Source organism: Gallus gallus, chromosome 14, assembly GCF_016699485.2.
Source record: "Gallus gallus isolate bGalGal1 chromosome 14, bGalGal1.mat.broiler.GRCg7b, whole genome shotgun sequence".
Classification (NCBI taxonomy): domain Eukaryota; kingdom Metazoa; phylum Chordata; class Aves; order Galliformes; family Phasianidae; genus Gallus; species Gallus gallus.
The window spans coordinates 7,135,461-7,152,673 of NC_052545.1; the positions used below are offsets into that span (position 1 = coordinate 7,135,461).

The following is a 17,213-nucleotide window of genomic DNA, read 5'->3' on the forward strand; positions in this document are numbered from 1 at the left end:
TTGTCCTTATAGAATGAGAATTTGCATTTCTTCCTGCCAGCTCGCTCTGCACAGCCTGCTGGTACTGGAGATCAGCTGCACGCTCCTGCGCTCCCCACTATGGACTGAGTTACATTTTATTGCTTAATCACTGTTACAACAGAAGTACAGGGTAGGGCTGCTCTAAAACCCCCAGAATAGAGATCCTATGAATGTATTAGAAGTCTTCCAATGGGCAAATTCCTCTAGAAGGTGGCAGTTCCCAGAACACTTCTGCTAATGACCTGCACGTCCCACCACCTCCCCAGGCCACTCTCTCACACTGCAAGTGAACCTGCAGCCAGTTCACCCAGCCCCTTCTCTCCACGTGCCTCTTTCTGTTCACATCTCTGCAGTTTTGGCACAGATTCCCCCCGTGACGAATCCGATGCCACTGCATCAGCTCAGTAGTGGGGACAGCACGGAAGCCTTTCCCAGTGGGATGCAGGCTGTGGTTACAGCACCAGTGTGTCCCACCGAAGGCTGTGGGGCCACGTTGCAGTGAGGGACACCCTGCATGCTCCCAGGATGATTCCTTTCTCGTCGCAGTGTGCTGGCAGCCTGCAGAGCCCCATCCACCAATCCCACGTTCCCATGCCCCTCCAATGCACGGCCGCAGGGAGAGCCCCGATGGTGGCTTTCAGCATGTTCAATTACTGTCAGTTAATGATGATTAATTTACAATTAAGGGTCTCCAAAGGGTAGTGCGTGTGTTAAATAAATATTGATCTTTCATTTGTGGCCACAGATAAATTACCCCACTTAGTGGAAATGCAGCAGTGGTGGGAGCGTGGCTCACAGCCCCACAGAGCGAGGTGCCCGACAGCAGCCCTGAGCTCACTGCGACTGCCAGGAGATCTGAGCCTGTGTGCAAGGAGTGTCCCTGGGACACATTGCCAGCTGCTGTGTGGGAAACCCCAGCGTGGTCAGGCCTGGGCTGGGACTCATTGGGGTGAGGCTGCAGCAGGGCTGCATGATGCACGGCCGCTTGGTGTGGCACCCAGAGGCCTTGTTACCGGCAGCCTCCCACTGCTTGGGGTCGTTAGGAAAAGATCAATTACTCCCTGACTCGTTTTCCCAGAACAGGAGCAAAGAATTCAGCTTGTCTTTAAAGAGCCCCAAAACATCATTAAATAACCCAGAGAGCAGACTGCAGACCCCTAGGCTGCACATCTGACGTCGTCTACTCACAAGAAATAACCGGGTTGAAGATATTTTCCAGGCTGAAAGGCAGTGCCAGGCTGAGCCGTGTCCTCTTCAGCCTCTGCTCTGTGCGGGCTGTTCCAGATGCAGCTCGGAGTGTCTCAGGTCAGGTCCTCGCATTTCCCTCAGTATGCAATGTGTTCTTCTACCTGGTGTTGGCTTTTGGTCTGCACTGCAGCTGCTGCCACCAGTCCAGAAGGCTGTCATCTCCTCATCCCGTCACACATGTCTGCAAAGCTTTCTTGATGCCACTGTTTTCTGACATCTTTCTGACTTCCCTGTCTGTAATGAGCACATTCTCCAAGACGCATTTTTCTACAACTCTTTTATCAGTCAGTTGTTAGCTACACAGCTCTCCACATTTCCCAATCCCATCCCTATTTTTAACTTGTGCCTTTGAAGCATTTGTGCCTGCTTTGTTGGTCTAGCAACGCGTATCGGTGTGCTATCAATATTCCCAGCAAAATCTGCCCATGCTTCTCAGGAGCCCTTCCTGCAGCGTGTCTCAGGCCCAGCACGGCTCGGAGCGCAGTGGGACACTGCTGCAGCATGGCAGAGCCCTGCCTGGATCCACCGCAGCAGGGAGGGCTGAGCAGCACAGTGCAGTGCTGCACAACAACGGCACTGACGGTGGAAAGGCCGGGTACAGCAGTGACTGGGGACATCGGCAAGAAATAGGGTCATCTCTTTTGTGTTATTTTCCTCTGGAGGCACTGGGTTTTTTTGTGGTTGCTGCATCCCCTACAATAGCTGCAAGGGTACAGCCTTGCATGCAGATGTCTTTGCAGCGCATCCATGTGTGAGCACACATCTGGAGGCTCTGCACATCGTCTCACACACCAAGGAGTGATGTCCACAATGCCCATGTGTTTTTTTTCCTGTAAGTTCCCTTTGATTCCTCAACAAGTGATACTCAGCAGACTGTGCAAGCACCTACACGTGGTGCACATCCATCCGAAAGGATCACAGTCCGTTGCTCTGCTCTTCACCCAGCACATTCCCCACTGCCACCCCACTGCCAGGAGCTGGGCTCCCTTCTCAGCAGTGTGTTTCTTGGAAGCAGGCTCGCGAGAGGAATATTGTCTCTGGTTTTCTCTTTCATTTGAGGCATGTATTTAAAACGATGCTTTTGTTCCAAATGAATGAGTTGATTCATTCAGAAGTGCAGTTTCTGTTTTTGAATCAGCAGAGCTGTTTATGCTCACAGTGTCCATAAAACTGTTATTTTCGTCCTGACACTGATGCTTATGAATAAAATTTAGATCTCATTCAGAAGTACATTAGCTGTAGCTATTTGGCTTCTTGTTAAAGCATTAATTTTTATTGAGAAGACTACATAGCCAAGCAGTTCCTTCTCCATCTTACAGCAAACTAAGTGCCTCAAAGTACACAGTGCAACAAGACAAAACTGCAGCACGTGCCTCCCTCCCTCTTCGCCGCTGCTGCTGCTTCTCTAAGGCTTCAATGTGTGTTTCTGCTCCAGGACCTTCCCGGCTGTGCTGTGCTGACAGGAGGGGCTGGAGCAGCCGCATGGAGGCGAGGAGGGGCTCTCAGTGCTGGCGCTGTGTTCCCGTGCTGAGTGCTGGGTGTGCCGGAGCCAATTAGCCATCCCATGTATTTATTGCACTTATTTTGCTTGAAGCAAGCTGTTAAATGCCAAAAATACTTTACCATTTTAGCAGAAAGATAATTTTTAGTAGATCCCACCTACAAAAAGGAGCTGACTGGCGGAATATTAAACTCGGGGACATTTATTTTTAATCCGTGTCTCCAAACAGCTTGAGATCACCATTTGTTGCGTTGCTCCCGGCTGATTAATGCTGCTGTCCCTCACCTGTCCTCCTCGCTTGGTTCTGTGGCAGCTGTGGCCTCTCACATCCTATTAACCTCCTCTGCAGGGGGACACCTGGCCAAACCTGGGGGTCACCAGCAGTTAGTGCCATTTGCTGGGACCGCGTGGTGTGTCCTGAACTCCTTCATAGAGCAGCCGATGGATGTGTGTGCTTTGTGTCTGACACCAGAGGAGCAGTGCAACTCCTGATCATGGCAGCGGGTGCCTCCTGGACCTGCAGCCTGCCAGCAGAGCACCAGGCTGCTGTGCCAAGTGCTTCCGCAGCAAAGTCAGAGCAGAGATGTGCTCTTGGCACCTCTGCCTCTGGTTCCCCTAGGTTCGTTCTATGGCAGTATCAGCAGTAACTTCCTGGTGCTGGCTGGAGCAATTAAGTCGCTGTTCATAATACAGCAGCCACTGAAAATTAAGGTGATGTCCTTTTTTCTCCCTCAATAATTTGATGGGTTATTTTGAGTGATGCTAGATTTAATGGCTAAATCAATATGTGTATTTAGTGTTAGGCTTTATTTTAGTACTAAGTGACACGAGATAAGCAGACTTAGTGTTAATTGGTTTGTGTTTAGCATTTATACTAATCAGAGTATGCAGTGCTGCCCAGGGCTCTTCAGCACTGGTAATTCTGTTTATCCAAACCGGGCGTTGTTTACTCTATTGACTGGAGTGGAATCTGTTTTTCCACCTACTTGAATGTTATACTGCATCTGTGAACTCAAGACGGAATCCTGGCTAAGCCTGAGCTGTGCTGCACGCGGTGCGTATGGGAAGAAATGGCTGAGCAAACCCTGAAGAAACCAAAATGTTAACGTGCACCGGCGCTGACAAAGTCACTACATGGAGACTTCAGTGTTGCAAGTAAACAGCATTTATTTTCCCTTCCGGACTATTTCTCTGCCTCCCCCCCGAAGCCCGCAGGAGGTGAGATGAGCCGTGCTCCCCGTCCAAACTCACTGCCTGCCACAATCAAGACAGAGCTGCTGTCACCCCGTGCATCGGGTGAATCCACGGCCGCCGCCAAGCTTTGTTTGCCGGGGTTACAGTGCTCTGTTTTCATGAGCCATCAACAGGAGATGGCCTTTATCCATAAGGCTCGGAGCACAGCTCCGTGCTGCCGCCCAACCTCCGGCTTCCCGGGGCAGTGCTAAGCCCCTGCAAATGGGGGCAGCGCCAGCAGCCCCAGCAGCTGCATCCCGAGCCCTTCTCGGGGTCTGTCCGTGCCGCACACCCCACACACCAGGCAGATTTACGGGCAGCAGCAGCGTAAGCAGAGTCCGCAGCGCTGCTCTCCCAGCAGAGCTGGTTTTTGGGAGGGAGGTCAGGTGCACCGCAGACAATTCAATCTGCTCGCTGCTCAGAGCTGCGCTGAGAGGCAGAAAGAGATGAATCCGCTTTTATTTTGCAAAGTGCGATTTTATTGATTACAGCCAAACAAGCCTTAACCTGGAGGCTCTGCCCCTCCGGCACCCCTCGCTCGGAAGGATCCGTGCACACCTGCGGAGGAGGGAAACCCAGAGCCGCCCATGTCAGAGCTGCAGCAGCATTCTGACGGTCCCGAGATGGACGTTACATGGCTGCTGTGAGGACAGCGCGGGGACGTCGCTCGGCGAGGGGAGGAAGCTCTGCTGCACCATTCGCACTGACTGTGTGATCCGAGTCAGAATGAGAATCATAAATCTTGATTATTCTCTGTCTCAGCTGATTTGAACCAAATGCCTTGGACAGGGATATAGTTCACATCTCGCTGAAAACTGCAAAAAAACTGATTAAATGTACAAACTGATATAAATAGCACTCTATCTGTGTTAATGCCCAAACTGTCACTGCTTGGGGAGAAGATGCTGCGTGAACGGGGCTTTCTGTCCTGGCCAAGAACGGCTCCATGAGTATTTTTGGAAGCGGCTTTCTCCCCGCTTCCATTTATTTTGGTACTTTGTTCCTGTGATGCTGGCTGTTATTATGGTGCTGTCAATTACAGATGGCATCTCTGATTCTGATTGCACTTTGCTTACAATTAAGCATCCTATAGAAAAATGGAAATGCCGGGTCATTAACATAAAGTAATAATAAGGTAAACCATTCAATTATGGAAGGAAAAACATTTTGAATAATAAGGATATTGTATGCCTAAAAGACATTCAGATGCCAGTGTATTATCATTTTTGCATACATAATAAATGAACTGAAACCCCAAAATAATCGACACGAGCACATCAATGGCTGTGCACTCGGCAGCAGCCCAGCTGGCATCGCTCTCTCGTGGGTCAGAAGAGCAGCGCCCGGGTGGGAGCAGTGCAAGCCCAGCTCCGGGCAGCCCTTGGCAGTGCTGTGGGAGGACTCAGTCACCGTGGGGCTCACCTGTCTCCTGACCAGCACAGGGTGTGCTGGCTGCTGCAGAAGCTGGATGCACTGTGCCTGCATGCACCTCGCTGCGCACATGAACAAGTGGGAAGTTGTTTGTTTTGGAACAAGTGAGAGGTTAATGCAAGAGGGGAGGTCTGGCCTCAGTGTTTAAATGCAAGGGTTTGGGACTGGCTCTGCCTCCTCCGCATCTATTGTTACCGTGGTCACTGTAATGCAGGAGCCTGTCCTGCCATCCACATGGCCAGGGCATTCAGTACTGCCGGGCCTGCACTGATCCATCTCACCTAAACTAGAAATCAAACCCACAGCTGCACAGAGCGGGATGCTCCTGCCCTGCCTCTGAACAGCCCGGTGCTCCTGTGACAGCGTTTGGCAGCTGTTTTGTGTCAAACCTTTCTGTGTCAGTGGAGTGGGAGCCCTTCTTTCCACGTGGCTCATCAGCGAGCAGAGCTTGGCACAGGGTGTGTACAATCACTGCTGTTATTCAGCCTCTTCTGCAGATATTGCTGCTCTTGTTGTCCTTCCATAACAATTCCATCCTTTTAGTTGTTGATGGCTCTCCTATTACTCTGGCACTGTGTTAGGATAACATCCAGATACATCTGAAAAGTGGAATTTATTTACTGTTTTTTTTTCCTGAAAAGCTTTTAGCATGATATAGCAGCAGTGCTTGCACTTAAGCAGCCATTATTTTCAGGATCTTTTTTTTTTTTTTTCCTGGTAGAAGTAAATTTTTCCAGAAGATGAAATTCCTCATGGTGCATAGATCTATATTAATACATCTTAATGTTCTACTTCCGTGATTTCCTTCTCAGGAAGGGCCTATCTCTGGTAAACAGGAATGATCTCAACTACCCGGTTTTGTTGCATCAGTATTCAGAATGGTTTGGACACGTGTCCGGATGGGGGAACAGCAGTGAGGAGGAGCAGGAGCACCCCGATCCCCAGAGGACTCCCATAGTGGAAAGTGACCAAGCCAGGGGTGCTGGCAGCCCAAAGCTGCTTTGTATCAGTTTGCTCATTCTATAGCTCCTGTTTTCCCAAGGGGTTTGCCCCAAAAAGGCCTGATCCTTTTCTGTTAGCCCTGCTATGGAGTGCTGTTGTTGCAGTGCTGGTGACAGTGCTGTGTGCTGCTGCCCTGCTGCACTGCTTTCCTTCACCATGGGGAGAACATCATCAACGTCCAGGTATTCTTTCTTCCTCGTGTGATGATGTAAAACAGATGAGGTGGCATGGAAGGGACGTGCACTGCAGAGAGACCCGTATCTAACAGGGAAAGCACAGAGCCAGACCCAGTGCAGCAGATAAACTTGGCTTGGAAATCCACCACCAGCAGAGGCAGCACCTCCACTCTTCCAGCAGTTCGTGTCTGTGGCATGTGCAGGAGAGGGCATTCATGCTGCTGCTTCTTTGCTACGGCTGTGATTAATACAGTAATTAAATCTGATAGACAATGCTGACATATTCCCTGTGAATTGCATTGCTACACTTCTTTAGGGAACAGCAGTGAGAGTCAAAACAGTTATGACTGCAGTGGGGTTTGCAATATGTGTTTCCAGGCTTCTTCACTACCTGCTCCATGACTGAGCAATGACCAACAGTAAGTCAGACGTGACATTGGAGAGATCGGGTCGAATTCATCCTTGATAAAACAATGTTGTGCTAAGTGTGCATCTTCATCTGCAGAATTGAGATTGCTTTGCACAGCCGAAGCTGAGTGATGCTGAGGGCTGTGGTTCTGCAAGGCATCTGCCAGCAGCTTGCAGTGTTGGTGAGTGTTTAGAAGGCGGGCAGCTCATGGGGACAGCAGACCCCGGGCATCCGCCTGGCTTCTGCTGGGGAGGTCTGCAGCTGGGGGCACTCTCCATTAGGAAGGCACTGAAACTGTGGGATCGCTAATCTGAAACTCTGTGATTTCTGCGTGAGCCGTGCTGTCAGATGGGCGAGGGATTTCAGAACAAGGCAACAGCCATGTCCCCAAGGAGATCCACTTGAGGAAAGAACAGAAGAAAGCAAGATTTAGCATTAAGATCATAATTTCAGATTACATTGTGCTCGCAACAACCATCTATATACATAAGAGTCTTTGAGGAACACAAGGCAGTAATAACTATCCAAACCAGCCTGAACAGCGAGTGTTATTTTTAATTGCAACTGAATGGATCTAACCTTGTGATGTCTGCTCATAAAGCATTGCTGGATTAATATGGGTTCCATAGTTGCTTCTGCTTAAAAGACTTTAATGGATCAGCTTAGTTCTCTGCTCCACGATTATAGCGTCCTTACCCGCCTATCATGCATGAGCCAGATGGTCCTGGTGAAATCAGAGTGTATTTATATTTTTGTCCGCTCTCAGCCAGCTGCCCACTGATTTTGGTGCTCAGTGGTAGGAGGAGAGGAGCATCCCTGGGTGAGGTTCACATCCCTTTCCCACAGTCCTGGCATTTCCTCCCCAGGAGGAGCCAGGCACTGTCTGTCTCCTGGAGTGGGTTCAGCCGCTTCCCAGTGTGCAGGGGGATGCTTTCAGTTCTGTTGGTGGTGAGAGCCATTAAGATGGTACAAGCACTGTAGAGATCCCGAGCGATGCCTATAAACCTCTGAATCCCTGACAGAATCAATAGTGGGCTCTCAGGAGTCACTCCTTATCCAGGCCAACACCAGCACATGCCAATGAGCCGTTAAAGATTTTGCGTTTTGCGGAGACACAAAATTTGTTTCCTTGCATCTGTTGGGCTCTGGACTGTGCTGGCCAATGAACCGTGGCATTGGAGATAGTCTGCACTCCGATGTCGTTGCCCTCTGCCACCGAGGGATGCAGGGATGGGCCGGCAGTGCTCTGTGTGGGCATGGCCCTGAGGGCAGCTCCCCCAGCCTGGCAGCAGCACTCGGTGCCCAGTGGCTCTGCGCAGTGCCCTGGGGCCAGGCTCGGGCCCTGACCCCGCTGTTTACGTTTGGTTCCCCTTTGATAACTTTGCTATTGACACAATTTCAAATTTGGCATTTCAGTTACCATAGCAACTCGATACTTCCATTCTCTGATCAGATCGGCTTGCAGTTAGTCAACACGATGTTAGCACCTCCGTTGTTATGGCAACCCGAGACCATTCTCCATCGCTCCGCTGCCGTTGTGCAGGAGGGGGCTCGGTGGGCACACACGGACGGTGGGAGCGGTGCTGGGGGTGTTGCCGTGCCCTGGGTGCCTCCGGCACACACAGCCCAGGAGGTGCTGGGGGGAGGCTCGGTGGGGAAGAGATTGGCACGGAGAGAGCATCCTTGGGCTTGCACACATGGGCTCTTTCCAACTGCCTGTCAGGAGAACACTTTGCATGGGCGCCAAATGGCTTGATGAACTCTGGGACAAAGGAGAGCTGCTCGTCTGCTGCAAAAAGCACAGTCCCGGGCACTCCTTATTTCTGGGCATTACATCTGCAGGAGCAGAGCTGCCGGTGCAGGGCTGGGGTCTCCCCATTCTCCCCCATTGGGGTTGCAATGGCTCCCAGGCCATGCAGCTGACACAGAGCATCTCCCAGGGATGTTTTGTTTCCCTCTGTGCTGGCACTTGCTTTTCTGAAAGCGCCTCGCAATTTGTTGGATGTTTTTTATTAAAACACATGTGCAAGCCATTTGAATTAGAGCAGCATGAATCTATTAGGCAGCGACAGATGCAAGTTTTGTGTCTCTTATTAGAAGGGATTGGATTCTGAGGTTTAGTGATGTGCAGAGGATTGGACTTTGGAGAGATTAAAATTATTTTCAGTGTTAAGCACAATATTTCTAAGCTAATGCACTCAGTCTTGAATATAGATTCACAGACCAAAAAGATTATAAAACATTAAACCTATGTAAATTCAGCTGTAAATTTATGTTTGAATGAATTCAACAAGAGATTTGACTTGGGGGCTTACAGCAAATAGGTTCTGCTTTTAATGCGCACTGCAGCCCTCGGTTGCAATGCCGTTCTCCCCTTGAAAGTCCCACGCCTGCTGAATTACTGGCAGGTCACAGTTGACAGCTCAAGCAATTATACCAGAATGTGTTAATAATAAAATGGAAAATGACTTCGTGTTTGTCTTTTGGAAGACAAAAGCAGATGTTGGCTCCGCGCAGAGGAGCTGCGGAGATGAGCTCCATGCGCAGGTGTCCCCGTGGCAGCCCCTGGCCATTGCCTGCTTCACACAGCATCGTGCAGGTCTGCGTCCTTCTTTGTGGCCCTCTGAGACCTGGGAGCTGCCGTGAGCTTTTTTTCTCTCGTTGGGAACATGAAAATGCCGTTAACAAAGACTCCTTTTGAGTGGGATTGCAGGAAACCTGCAACATCGTGCACAAGCTGCCTACACAGAGATAAATGACAGCTGTGACTGAAGGAATAAACAAGATAATCTGGATTTAAATAAACCACAAGGGGATTTTGGCAACATGCAAATTCACAAATTTATAAAATGTATCCTTTGAAAATAAAGAGCTTTCTGAAGGCAGCAGTTAAGAACAATTACTGCAGCAGGCTTTTCCGAGGAGGGCTTACAGCTGCCCTTTGCCACCAACCACCGGGGACGGCGCAGCAGATGCACTTTGTGCCCATGGCCACGCAGCAGCCAGAGGGTCTCTGGGAGGAGTGGGAGCAGCGGGTCCCTCGCAGGGCTGCGAGGTGCTTGCCCTGTAACTTGCTGCCAGTGCATTGTCTGGAGCATCCTCACTGCGGAGAGAAAGCTTTGAAGCTTTTCTTTTTTGCTGTCGTTGCAACAGTTTATTGAAACCGTAATTTAAAGTAAGAGCAAAGTAAGTATAATGCTAAGGCTCCCTCCTGGCTCCAGAGCAGAGGGGAGCAAAATCCTTGTTTACAAAACTGCCCACGATGGGGCTTTGCCACTGTGTCACATTGCTGAGGGGGGGGGGAGCTCCGTTGCTGGCTGACACCCAGCGCCACAGGCAGCGGATGCTCCGGAATGATGGCGTGGGTGCAGGAGTGCAGCAGTGCTTCCTCTGAATTCAGATTCATTTTCATCTTGTAAAGCTCTGTCATCTAAGAACCCACAAATAACGGTCACAGTCCGTAATATGAAGCAAACAAATCTAATGCCGGACCCCACCGCCCAGGCAAATGTGGCAGTGGCTGCACAGCGCTTGTGGTGTTGGAGCAGATGCAGTGCAGCTGCTGTCAGCAGCCCCTGCTGTCCGGCTGCACAGCATCAGCACAGGGTGCTGGGCCCAGCCAGCCCTCGCTTCTCGGAACATTCAGTTTCAGCATCCACAGACATTTGCAGAACAGCATCTTGTCAGATAGGAGCCCAGATACAAAGATGTATTACTCTGAAACAATCATTTAGTGGTTGTGGCCGGACTGATTTGTGTTGCAACGGAGATGCCAAGCGGCTGTGAGCGATGTGAGGCAGTGCTGGGAGCTCCCTGTGGCCCTGTAGCTCTGTGCTGCAGAGCAGGTTGGGGAGGGCAGGGAGGGCTCTGCCCCTGCCACACCAGGGTCACACCAGGGTCACACCAGGTGGTGGCAGTGGGCCCCTCGAGCACTATTGTCTGAGCATCCATTGCGTACAGGCCAGCAGAGCTTTTAACATCTCATAATCGCCACATTTTGACATTTGACAGCCTGCTGCTTGCTGCCAGCGTGTCTGACTCAGAGGAGCCTACAGAAGCCAAGTCTGTCTGTGCAGGCCCCTCCGTATGCTCAGACAATTGCATAGGAAAACAGCTTATCCTGTCTGAGAAAGCACAAACAAGCATGCAGTGCTGCTGCACGGGTCTTGAGTTAATGGAACGCCATGGGGTAATGGTGTTCTCTACCTGTCTGGCAGTCCATTTGCACCATGAAGGGACTTCTGCACACTGCTACTTCTGCTACTGACCAGTGCCAAAGCCAGAGGACCCGGGAAGGACACCTCCCAGCCGCTGCCTGGCTGCAGTCCCCCAGTTGCCCCCAGATCAGTTAATTTGCACTGCCCATAGAACAGCCAGAAGCAGTGAGCTGTGGTTAACTGGTGATAGAATCAGTTAAAAAGGAAACGCAGAGAGATTGCTAGCTGTACATGATGATAAAATAACTATTTTTGTTGAGGAAGGAACAGAAGAGCAACACATCAATTTTGGTAATTAATGGTTCAATAGAAATTTGTTGTGGGAACACCCTGGGCAAAGTCACAAGGTTGGAAGAGTCTTTATTCCCTGGTTCCAGTTCTTCTCCTTGCTCCCCTCCCTGTTCCTGAGGCTGCTCCCAGCTCCCAGCTCAGCCCCAGCCATGCACTCCTGCACCATTTGGCTGCTGCCCCTCCTGCAGGTGTGGGCTCTTCTGGAAGTGCGTTGGTCTGTTGGAGCAGTGTTATCTCCCTGGGCTGCAAACTGCTGCCAGGCACTGCTGACATGGCTGCCAGTGGCATGCACTGTCCTGAGGGCTGCAGACTGGGAGTAGCATCACAGCAGAGCCACGCTGCCCTCCTGCAGGGACGTTAGGTCCGGGTGCTAGATCCCTCTGGGAATACCACCCTTTGGTTCTGCAGCATCTCCAGTTTCCTGCTGCTGGCTTCCTCTTAGCCCCTTCTGGCCTTTCTTAAAGGAAAACATCTTGAGATGCAACGTTGCACTGCTGTGGTCACTGCCGCTGCAGGGACGGGGTGGGATGGGATGAGGCACAGGGCAGCTGCTGGCATTCAGCAGGTGCAGTCATGAGGCACAGTGACAGACAAATGTGGCTGGGCCTCGTCTGGCAGAAAGCTCTGCTTGGAGCCCTCAGCTGCGTGATTCCATGAACTGACTGCTTCCGAGTGCTCTGCTGCTTGACGTCAGCATCGCTGCAGTCACCGGTGCCCAAGGTGCTCTCACAGAACCAGTCCCAGCCATTCACAATTGTTTCCTCAGCATATGTTTGAACTAAAAATAGTGAGAATGCAAAGGGATTATCCTGCAAAACCCGAGCACCTCCTTCTGTGCTGCTGCCTCACACCTGCTCAGTGCTGCAGGATCCGGTGGGTCACACAGCCAGACTGCATCCCCTCCCCCTGCTGCATCCCCCCATCCCGCTGCATCCCATGACCAGCATCCCCACAAGGCAGCGGGTGCTCGGGACAAATTAGCAAACAACATGTTAAACAAACTGCACTTTGCGTGGGTGTGCGTATGCACAAGTATTTCAAAAGCTTAAGATAAAAATATTGTTGGAGAACACTTAAAAAGCCATCAATACTTGTGCCTGTAAAGCCTTTAAGCATACACTCCATGGTATTGAATGCTCTCACAGTGAGACCGTGACAGCTGCCGGGGCTGGGAAGGGGCTGCTGCACCCTTTCAGGGACATAGCTTCACATCTTCTGCCTCGCTATGGGGGCAGCTGGGACAAGCATTTACCTCTTTGTTTTCTTAGATATAACTGCTATCTTGCTGCAGTTTCATTTTACAGTATGGTAATATGCTATCCAGGAAAGTCTTGCTACATGCTAATTTATCCGGTAGGCAAATTCCTTTTGGCTAATAAAAGTGCTTGCACAGGAAGCTCAAAACCCAGCAGCAATTAATTATTGACAGAGCATGTGAATTAGAGATAAAAGAAAAGTCATTCTTTCTCACACACAAGATAGTAAATAAATTTAATTATTGTACTAGAAGCAGGGGATCTTATTCTGTATTAAGTTTTATTAGCTGAGACATTTAAAAGCATGTCATCATAACAAAAAGGTCTTGTGTAATCCTAACTGCACCACTCCGGTACAAGGCTCTGAAGTGAATAGACTTAATTGAGCAAATGGAAGCAGATGGCTTGCTGAACAGACAGGTATTGTACAGGTTTATTGTCAATTAACTTTTGTCTACACATGCCTATGGCGAATTGACTGTATAATGTGTTACCGAGGCTAATTTAACACTTGGGGTGCCCACCATATCTGGGGTCCGAGGGAAGACAAAACCAGAAGCGCTTTTGTCCCCAGGCTCATGGGATGGGTGGTGTCCCCATCATCATGCATGGGGCAGGAGGAGCTGCCGGTGTCCACCCTCAGTTACTAACCTCCTCCCTCTGCTTCTGCTCAGGGACGTGATGCCCAAGACGCTGGAAGGCCAGATCACCATGGAGAAGACCCCCAGCTACTTTGTGACCAACGAGGCCCCGAGGCGCATCCACTCCATGGCCAAGGACACCAAGCTGATCGTGGTGGTGCGCAACCCCGTCACCCGCGCCATCTCGGACTACACGCAGACGCTCTCCAAGAAACCCGAGATCCCCACCTTTGAGGTGTTGGCCTTCAAGAACCGGACCCTGGGGCTGATTGACGCTTCCTGGAGCGCCATCCGCATCGGCATCTACGCGCTGCACCTGGAGAACTGGCTGCAGTACTTCCCCCTCTCCCAGATCCTCTTTGTCAGTGGTGAGAGGCTCATCACAGACCCAGCCGGGGAGATGGCCAAGGTCCAGGACTTCTTAGGCCTCAAGAGGATTGTGACAGAGAAACATTTTTATTTTAATAAAACCAAGGGGTTCCCCTGTCTAAAGAAGCCAGAGGACAGCAGTGCTCCCCGGTGCTTGGGCAAGTCCAAGGGTCGGACTCACCCCAAAATAGACCCTGACGTCATCCACAGACTGCGGAAGTTTTACAAACCATTCAATGTCATGTTTTACCAAATGACAGGGCAGGATTTCGAGTGGGAGCGGGAAGAAAGTGAGAAGTAGAACCAAGAAATCGGGAAGAGAGCTCTTTCCTTTTAAGATGTGAATCATCCTTAGAGACCCAGAACTCATGCAGGGCTGAAGGCTTGGGCTTGTAAGCACAACACTTGCGCGGCTGGGGCTGCAGCTGGAGGTGAACAGAATGGCCAGCTCTGAAACCTTGGTGATGTGTTACCTCCGGGGTGTTTGGCCTGGGCTCTGTCCTCCTGAGGGATCAGGGAATGGGCAGGAGGAGAAGGTGGTGGGAGTGCAGCTGTGGGTGATGGGCACTTCGTGTCCATGTTCTGCTGCTGGTGTGTCCCTGTGCCATGCAGGCAGCAGCAGGAGGCGGCGTGCAGAGCCCAGCAGCACCACAAACCAAGAGGTCTGATTTCCCCTGCCCCGGCTTAAAGTTTTGCTCACACAGCAGCATGAGATCTGGTGAATTCAGGCCGTGCATTCACAAGCACCTTGGCATTTGTATGTGGAAGGAATAAAGCCAGTTATGCTGCAAAGGAACTCTGTACAGAAACATAATTTGCACCAGATGTTCCAGTTACTTGTTGCACTAAAACTCGTACTTACCAAGTGCCACAGATCCTGGGCGCGATTCTCCTCTCACTGGTGACCGCAGCTCCACTGCTGGAAGAGAACCGTTCTGATGTATGGGGAGAGAACCTTTCTAATTTATAGGGCTGCTCAGTGAGACCAGAATCGGGGCCTTCCCCCCACGCCCCAAGGCCTCACTGCAGGTCCTGGGCACTGCCTGGGGGCCGGGCACTCTCCATGGGATCCCAGCCATGGGGACAGCTCTCCCACCATGGCCCTGGGACTGTGGCTCACGTGCACCTCGTGGACCTGCTCCTGCTGCTGGCTGCTGCCAACGGGCTGTGCGAAGTCCCGAAGCAGCCTTCGTCTTTACTTCAAATCCGTTACAAAAAAGCAATTAATTCCCAGGGTGAGCACTGCTCCGCAAACATATGTGTGTGTTCTAGTGGAAATGACCAAGTCATACGCTCAGCCAAATTTGCAAATCCTGGTAGAAGCTATGGAACAAACCTGTATCTTAACTGAATCCTCAGCAGTGCGTTGCGAGCTGCGCGCTGGGACCGGCGGAGAGCAAGGCAGCAGCACTTTGAAGCAGCTGCTGCTTTCCTGACCATTATCGAGAGAAAAACAGAAAGAGAGAGAGCAAAAGAAAAGTGCAGAGCTATTGCTGTGGAAATGCTCCCCTTGTACGGGTGATTTCTAACTCAAGTGTTGCTCCTGTCCTCCTGTAGGACTGCGGCTGCTGCACGGCTCCCGGTGCCTCGCGGGAGCAGCAGAGATGCAGTGTGAGTTGGCTTTGGGAGGACCAGGACTCAGTTCTGATTAAGGTGGGAAGAAAACCCCACTGATCCAAATAACCAAATGAAATCGGTGTTTCGTTAGCTAAAAAGCTGAACCTGCTCTGGGTTTCATGGTCTGTCGTGTGGTTCATTACACTAAAAGCAGTGCTGGTGCCTTGGGCTGGGAGAAGAAAGAGCTGGATTCATTCTGCAAATCTGCACTGTGGTCCGTGCTGTAGGGGCACGGCACAGCTCTGTGCTGGAGGGTACCGAGCAGCTCCCTGCTGAGGTCACATCGGCTCCTATCGGTCTGGATTAGGTTTCAAAGCAGCTCCTGTCCTGGCATAACAGTTTTTTACTGATCCTCAGACCCCCAAATGATTGCGTGATAATTGGAAGTGTGTAATAGGAATAACCTCACGGTGTGTCACACGCTATTAAAATGTCATACCTTCCCCTGAGCGCGGGCTGCCCCAGTGCCACACAGTGTGAGCACTCAGCAGGAGGACGAGGGCTGGGGCACCGCGTGGCACATCCCCTCCATGACAACGCCTGGACTCTCCAGGAGACCCACAGCCCCATCCTGCCGCCCTCCCGCTCCACACTTTTTGCCATATTTGCAGAGTTTTATTTTTTATACCGGCCACGACCCGAAGCCCATGGCTGGGAGCACACGGAGGGGTCGGGCTGTGGGGCTGCGCTCTGTTGGCTGAGACGTGGCTGCCCCGCGCCCCGAACGCGTGCGGCGGCATCGCCAATGCGGAGCTTTGACAGAGGAGTTATTTGGCCAGAGAGCGGCCTGCCGAAAGAGAGAGTCGGGTTAATAATACCTTTTTAAAAAACCTATTCAAATGTCAGCATTACAATGCAGAGGAAATTGAATTTTGTATTTGATTTCAATTAGCAAAGCATAAATTATATTTAATTTTATACACAGACGGGTGATTCATTGTTCTGGAGGGCTGGTGCTGCGTGGTGCAGAGACTGAAAATGGAGCGTTGTTGGTCTTTTCTGAACCCCAACCGCTGTGCTCTCACCGCCTCCCCAACGCGTCTCTGTCTGTCCGTGTCCCTCTGTACTGCACAGTGTGAACATCTCCGACCGCACACTGCAACCCGCAGCACTAAACAATAAAACGGTGTAGCAGCTGCATTTCTGTGCTCTGTTCCTCCTCAGACCCACGCTGAGCCTGGGGGGACCCCAGCTGTGAGCCCCCCCAGCAAGCCAGGCCCCAGGACTGCACGGCCCCTGCGGGTGCGGACCCCGCAGTGCTGAGCAGGCAGCAGAAAGCCCCAGCTGCAGCCCTGCAGTGGGGTGTCCCTGTGGGCAGGGGGTGTTCCTATGGATGTCCATGCACGGGGGCTGCCCTCCCTGCACACCCGCTGCTCTCCCAGCTCAGGAGGCATCATCAAGGTCACGGGGCGCGCATCCCCCGGCAGCACCTGGGACGTTTCCCTCGCCTCTGATGGAGGATAAAGCGGTTTGTAATGAAGGCAGGGAGAGGGCTGGCTGCCAGGCAAAGAAATTAGGGGGAAATTTTTTTTAATCCTATTTTGTGTGCACAATTTCCTGTTCGCTTGGAAAAAAAAAAAAAAAAAAAAGGAGCTATTTTGCAGCACAGCCTTCTTGTGTCATCTGATAAAACCACTAGAAAACTTTTATCAACAAAATTAGGAAGTAGTGAACTATAAAATTGCTAATTATTTTCTAGTAAATTTACTTTTAAATAACTTTAGACACCAATTACAGGCACCATTAGGCACCATTAACACTGGGTGTATTTACCAAACAACAGCGGAATGCTTATTATTCA

At 51.0% G+C, this 17,213-nt stretch overlaps 1 protein-coding gene across 1 annotated transcript in view; it reads left to right on the forward strand.

The window, feature by feature from the left end:
- HS3ST4 (heparan sulfate-glucosamine 3-sulfotransferase 4) overlaps positions 1-16,552 on the forward strand; it is a 45,714-nt gene extending 29,162 nt beyond the window's left edge. Inside the window, exon 2 of the mRNA XM_015294505.4 lies at positions 13,460-16,552. Within this exon, the coding sequence (XP_015149991.2) occupies positions 13,460-14,096 (637 nt within the window). The 3' untranslated portion in view covers positions 14,097-16,552. The remainder of the gene's footprint in view (positions 1-13,459) is intronic.
- The last annotated feature ends 661 nt before the right edge of the window (positions 16,553-17,213 follow it).